Source organism: Heptranchias perlo, unplaced genomic scaffold (genome assembly GCF_035084215.1).
Source record: "Heptranchias perlo isolate sHepPer1 unplaced genomic scaffold, sHepPer1.hap1 HAP1_SCAFFOLD_64, whole genome shotgun sequence".
NCBI classification, from domain to species: Eukaryota; Metazoa; Chordata; class Chondrichthyes; order Hexanchiformes; family Hexanchidae; genus Heptranchias; species Heptranchias perlo.
The window spans coordinates 2,238,157-2,244,786 of record NW_027139666.1 but is presented as its reverse complement, the minus strand read 5'-3'; the positions used below and the strand labels follow the sequence as shown (position 1 = coordinate 2,244,786).

The 6,630-nt window shown below is 50.6% G+C and overlaps 2 protein-coding genes across 2 annotated transcripts; one reads left to right on the top strand and one right to left on the bottom strand.

Annotated features, from left to right (window-relative positions):
* Positions 1–1,283: 1,283 nt before the first annotated feature.
* LOC137318002 (histone H2A-like) lies at positions 1,284–2,193 on the top strand. The gene has a single exon (XM_067980989.1). The coding sequence runs from the start codon at positions 1,284–1,286 to the stop codon at positions 1,671–1,673; it is 390 nt and encodes a 129-aa protein (XP_067837090.1). The 3' UTR covers positions 1,674–2,193.
* A 2,622-nt stretch (positions 2,194–4,815) lies between these two features.
* On the bottom strand, positions 4,816–5,568 carry LOC137318017 (histone H1-like). The gene has a single exon (XM_067981002.1). It carries the CDS (start codon positions 5,541–5,543, stop codon positions 4,908–4,910), a length of 636 nt encoding a protein of 211 aa, XP_067837103.1. The 5' UTR covers positions 5,544–5,568; the 3' UTR covers positions 4,816–4,907.
* Positions 5,569–6,630: the final 1,062 nt, after the last annotated feature.

Here is a 6,630-nt window from a genome sequence, read left to right as displayed (position 1 = left end):
AGAATCATTGCCTTCCCTCATCCCTCATTAGCATAGGGCTGTGGGGCTGCCTATTTAATCTGAGCTCGGAGACGATTTGGTTCATTTCTGAGTCTGAAATTGATTTTCAAAATGCCTGAGGACAAGAAAGCAGCTCCCAAGAAGGGCGCCAAGAAAACCTTGAGTAAAGCACCAGCCAAGGGCGGCAAGAAGCGGAGAAAGGCGAGGAAGGAGAGTTACTCCATCTACGTCTACAAAGTCATGAAGCAGGTTCACCCCGACACAGGCATCTCCTCCAAGGCCATGAGCATCATGAACTCCTTTGTGAATGATATTTTCGAGCGCATCGCGGGTGAGGCTTCCCGCCTGGCCCATTATAATAAACGCCGCACCATCAGCTCTCGGGAGATCCAGACCGCCGTGCGCCTGCTGCTGCCCGGGGAACTGGCCAAGCACGCCGTGTCGGAAGGGACAAAGGCGGTGACCAAATACACCAGCTCCAAGTAAAACTCCACAATGGACTGAAAAAAATAAACACAAAGGCTCTTTTAAGAGCCACCCACAGTCTCTCTGAAGACGCTGTACCCACACCTCTGCATGGAATCATTTTACGGTCGGTAGTTTGACACTAACTGTCTCTCTATAACTTGTCCTCTTGTGATTTCTCTTGATATCGGGAAGATTCTCATAATAACTGCCGGGTATAATCTGTGTGTCGATGTTCAATTTACAGCCAATAAACAAAAACGTGTCCCTGAAACTCTCATTTCAGTTCATTTTCCGCCCCTTCCCCCGCGTCTGACCCTTCAGAGCCGTTAAAAGACGGTCGATTCGAGTGCGGTCATTTCTTTCTCCTTCTCACGTTTGTTTGTTAATTATTCGGGACAAAACGAGGCTTTATTCCCGCCCGATTGAAAGGGAACGGAGAATGAAGCGGGTTGCAACAGATTCTGGAAGTTGTGACGAGAAATATGGAATAACAGAGTAAAAGATTAGATGTTTAAATATTTGTTTTTACGCGACATTATTTACTAAATCCGCTTCTTGTGTTACAAATATATTGGCGGGCTTTTCAAATTTCAAAAAAACGGTTCTGGTCGGTATTTTCCGCCCTTTTCTCATTGCCGGCTATTGAGTGGTGAATAAAACAACCCCCTCTCATTGGTTTAACGAACAGCTCAATTAGGGTGAGAACACATGGACCAATCACAAGTGCCCCCACTGCAGTCCTCCAGAAGGTATAAGAAGGGCGAGTGCGGGAGGATTTCTTCATTCTTTGTGAAAGTGTTTGTGAGATTGTGGAAATGTCTGGAAGAGGAAAAACCGGCGGGAAAGCTCGGGCCAAGGCCAAGTCTCGCTCATCCCGGGCCGGACTGCAGTTCCCTGTGGGCCGTGTTCACAGGCACCTGCGGAAGGGGAACTATGCTGAACGTGTGGGTGCCGGAGCCCCGGTCCATCTGGCTGCTGTGCTCGAGTATCTGACGGCTGAAATCCTCGAGCTGGCCGGCAACGCCGCCCGCGACAACAAGAAGACCCGCATCATCCCCAGACACCTGCAGCTGGCCATCCGCAACGACGAGGAGCTCAACAAGCTGCTGGGAGGGGTGACCATCGCCCAGGGTGGGGTGCTGCCTAATATCCAGGCCGTGCTGCTGCCGAAGAAAACCAGCAATGTGAGCGCCAAGAGCAAGTGAAGCGGCCACGATTTGATCTGATAACCCAAAGGCTCTTTTCAAAGCCACCCACTGTATCGGTGAAAGGGCTGGTCACTGTCGAAGCGAGTCAGGAATCAATTTAATGGGGACTTGATTCCGATCCCAGAAACTAACAATAACTTGTTCAATACATATGATCCAGATCGGTCTGTTGCAGTACTCGCTTCCGGACAGCAGATGTCGCCAATCTCCCATAGATTGATCATTGCAGATTGGATGGTGAATGAGACAAAAAATAACAAAATCGTCAGAATTGTCAATTGGGCGGGTGGGATACAGAAATACCAGGGACGCGTATGATTATTTTCTGTCTCATTCTCGGACAACACTGGCTCAGTCTGAGTTATTTTGCCCAGATTTGAACAGATGCTGACTGATATGCTGATTATTGTGTCAGGGATTGCTGAATTAAGAATGTGAGTGCAATTTCTTTTTGGATGTGAGTGAGGGAATTATTCTGTCCCTGTCCGTCCCACATCTGCTCCCTCCCTTTTATGCATTTCCCATTCAAACAAGTTTCTCACGACCCTGCCATTTCAACCCAGGAGATCACAGCTCTTTCCATCGCCGATTTGGTGGCTCTGAAAAGAGCCTTTGTTGCACTTGGTGCTGAAGCCGGGTCGGGTTTAGGCGCGCTCCCCGCGGATGCGGCGGGCCAGCTGGATGTCTTTGGGCATGATGGTGACTCGCTTGGCGTGGATGGCGCACAGGTTGGTGTCCTCAAACAGCCCCACCAGGTAAGCCTCGCTGGCCTCCTGCAGGGCCATGACGGCGGAGCTCTGGAAGCGCAGGTCTGTCTTGAAATCCTGAGCGATCTCTCGCACCAGGCGCTGGAAGGGCAGTTTGCGGATCAGCAGCTCGGTGGATTTCTGGTAGCGGCGGATCTCCCTCAGAGCCACAGTGCCGGGTCTGTAGCGATGAGGCTTCTTCACTCCGCCCGTGGCTGGAGCGCTCTTCCTGGCCGCTTTGGTAGCCAACTGTTTGCGAGGAGCTTTCCCGCCAGTCGATTTGCGCGCTGTCTGTTTGGTCCTGGCCATTTTCTCAACAAATCTCAAAACAACCTGAGACCCAGAGAGTGTTAATACGGAGTCAGCTCTGGGGCCGCCTTTTAAAGGGTCTAATTTGATCCGCCCCTGGCATGTGATTGGCTGAAGTCCCACACCCTGTCAGGGAGCGACCGCCCCGGGACTGTGATTGGCAGATTTGAACCGAGCTCTGTCAGTCAGACCGAAACGGCGGGAGGTATTGTGCCCCAATTGGCTGAGCTGAAATTAATCATGAATTTCAAAAAGCCCGCCAATTTCAGAGCATCAAATAACAGTTTCAAGAAAATCTCATTTCCCTCAAGCAATTTATGAATCCCTCTCTGTATAATCTCCATTATTTCCAACTCCTCAGCTCACATCTCAAGCTGTTTCACATTCCGGTTCATTCTCTGATCTGTCTGTAAACGGGCGGGAATTAAGCCCCGGTCATTGTTTTCCGTAACAGGACAAAGTCCAGCTTCAATTTCAAAAATCCCGCCATTTCCAGCCCGGTGAACCGCTCCTCAAACAGAAACTTCACATCGACCTGATAATTGAATGAAACACCGAGCAGAGAGGACACAGCGGGAGAGGTTGTGAGGCGGGATTTTAATCTGAACGGAGAATGCAATGTCTGCGGAAAGACTCTGTATCACCACCTGTTCATTTATACCGTGAAACCGGTAATTCCGCTTTCTCTCGGGATGGCTGATCTCCCTTTACTGAATGTTGGGGAATCTCCCCATCGTAATTAAATATCGGAAACTGCTTCCCCACTCCTAAATCTTTCCTCTCCCCGTTCCCAGGTCAGTGCTCTCTCTGTGAGGCGGTGGGTGGCTCTTAGAAGAGCCTTTGTTTTGTGTTCGGTTAGAAAGGGTCCAGTTGTTCAGCCGCCGAATCCATAGAGAGTGCGGCCCTGCCGTTTCAGAGCGTACACCACATCCATGGCAGTGACCGTCTTGCGCTTGGCGTGTTCAGTGTAGGTGACCGCGTCCCTGATCACATTCTCCAGGAAAACCTTCAGCACCCCGCGGGTTTCCTCGTAGATCAGACCCGAGATCCGCTTGACACCGCCACGGCGAGCCAGGCGGCGGATGGCTGGTTTGGTGATCCCCTGGATGTTATCACGGAGCACTTTCCGGTGCCGCTTGGCTCCGCCTTTGCCCAGTCCTTTGCCTCCTTTACCTCTGCCAGACATGATGATTCTTCACTGAGATCGCTGCTGAATGAACAGCGAACTTATGCTGGTTCCCTTTTTATGCAGCCTGTCCCGACCTGACTGAAACATTCACAGGATGATAGAGGGAGGGGAGGAGACAAAGTGAGACATTGAACAAAGAGGGGAGGAGACAGAGTGAGATATTAAACAGAGAGGGGAGGAGAGAGTCAGAGTAACGGACAGAGCAGAGAGCGGCCTCTGATCTTCCAGCTCCACCTCCAGCTTTCTCCACCCGCCAATTTCAAACCGTTTATCGATAACTGAACCGAAACACAGCGCTCCGCACATACCCTTATCGACTCGGGCTTCATATTCAAGGATTTCCAGAAACTCGGAGCTTTTAAATAAGCCCCATTACAATTAAGAGTCAGTGATATTCCTGCCCAAATACAGTCCCTTCTATAACATATCTACCCGTCTCCTTCCATTTCAGTGGCAGACCCGATTCTATCTCCCCACACATCCCCTCCCAGACCGGTTCAGCAGTTTACAAACACTTATTCCAGCTGATTTGGAGAATCTCATGTGTTGGGGTTTGAATTGTGATAGCGGCGGATCTCCGCCAGTTTTACCCTGTCACGGACTCTCGCCCTGAATCTGTGAGAAAACTGAACTGGGACTGGAGCCGAACACACGCCAGTTCGAGTGAGGCCCGGCCCGGACATATCGGAAACTGCTTCCCCAGCCCGAGATCTTTCCTCTCCCCGTTCCCAGGTCTGTGAGGCGGTGGGTGGCTCTTGGAAGAGCCTTTGTTTTGTGTTCTCTCTATTTTATTTCAGACAGTGGGGGTGGGGCGGCGGTAGTGAGTCACCAGGACCCTGGATTTATTTTCAATGATTTCCATCTGAAATCTGAGCCCGGCCCCGGGACAGGAATCATCTGATTCCGGGGTCAGCTCTTGTCTGAGAGACGTGGGTGGCTCTGAGAAGAGCCGTTGGGTTCAGATGTTCACAAGTTGCACTTGATTTTTTACTTCTTTTTGCCCGCTGCTTTCTTGGGCTTTGCTGACTTCGGCTTGGGCTTGGCCCTCGCTTTTTCTACCTTCTTCGCCTTCACCGGCTTGGGGGTCTTGGGCTTCTTAGCCGCCGCTTTCTTCTTAATTGGTGATTTCGCCGCCTTTTTCGTGATCGATTTCTTGGCAACAGGTTTCTTGACCGCTGATTTCTTGGCGGCCGGTTTCTTGGCCGTTAATTTCTTGACGGCTGTTTTTTTGTTCGCTGGTTTCTTTCCGGGAGATTTCTTGGTCACTTGTTTGTTCACCTTCTTTCCCACTTTTGCCTGGGTTTCCTTCTTAGCGACTCTGAAGGAGCCCGAGGCGCCCGTGCCCTTGATCTGCACCAGGGAGCATTTTTCCACATTTCTCTTGATACTTAATTTAATCTGGGACCGGTGCTTCTCCACATCCAGGCCTTTGGCAGCCAGAACTTTCTTTAACGCGGCCAGAGATATCCCCTTGCGATCCTTGCAATCCGCCACAATCTTGAGGATCTGTTCGCCCAACGGGGGACCGGTGGGTCGGGGAACCGCCTTCTTCTTATTCGGAGCATTGGTTCGAGCGGCGGCGACGGCAGGAGGAGCCGTTTCGGCGGCTGCAGTGTCTGTCATGTCCGGGAATCTGGAGAAAATCTCTCTGACAGTCAGAGCTGGGTCAGAAATGAAACGAGAGGCGGCGGCACAGAGCAACTTAAAGGCACAGAGCGGACGGGGCGGAGACATCCTGCTGTCAGCTCCCGGCCCCTCCAGCCTCTCTGTGTTTCTCTCTCCTCTTAAACTCGCCGGTTACAATTAAAAGCGGGCACTCCAGAGTCCCAGACTAGCCCCTTCCTATATCTAACACCGGAATGTTTGCTGTCGAAAAACTTTCACCGGAATTGAAAGCACCAGTTTCGATTTAAACCCGTTTCATTGCTGCACTGATCGCGCTCTCTCACCCGATCGCTGACAGGATCTCCGTTTTTCGTCTGAAATCTTGAATTGAACTCAAACCTTACCTTAATTTTTCACTTCGGAGCTCGGCAGGGGAGGAGGGCGATCCTTTGAAAGGGATTTTTTTTAATTTTACTTAAAAGCGACCCGGAAATCCGGCGATGTGACCGGCCACACAAACACAGTGACATTAATCTAACCCGCCCGCCCGTTTAACACACTCTCTCTGACACAATGTTCACATCTTCACATTCACAGGACAAACTGGTCGCCAGATTGACAATTCCCGGGACAGGCTTTCCTCCCCGCTCGGCCTGTGCTGCAGATTCTCGGGTGTTAGTTGTAGTTTCCCAGCTCAGTAACTGTTAAACACTCTGAGGCCGGCGCTCCTCACAGTGTCTGGTCCCCAGATTCAGTGGCAGGAGACAATCACAGCTGTTGGTGTGATAATTCACATCTGGTTTTAAAATATTATACTGTTCGTACACAGAAATATGTTTGGTTAAGACGATAATACAAATTATCCGCTCTGGGCTCTTCCAGTCTCTCTGTGTTTCTCTCTCCTCCTAAACTGACTGACAGACAATAGTAACTGGTGTCCTATCCGTCCCATTCTCAACACCCAGAGACGGCTCGTTACAGAATAAATTCAACACTAACAGGCAGTCCAGTGTCAGGCCGTTCCAGGCTGTTTCTCCCCACCTTTCATTACTGGACTGGAGACTGATAAATGCACCGTCAATCCGGCTCATACATAATAGAAGGG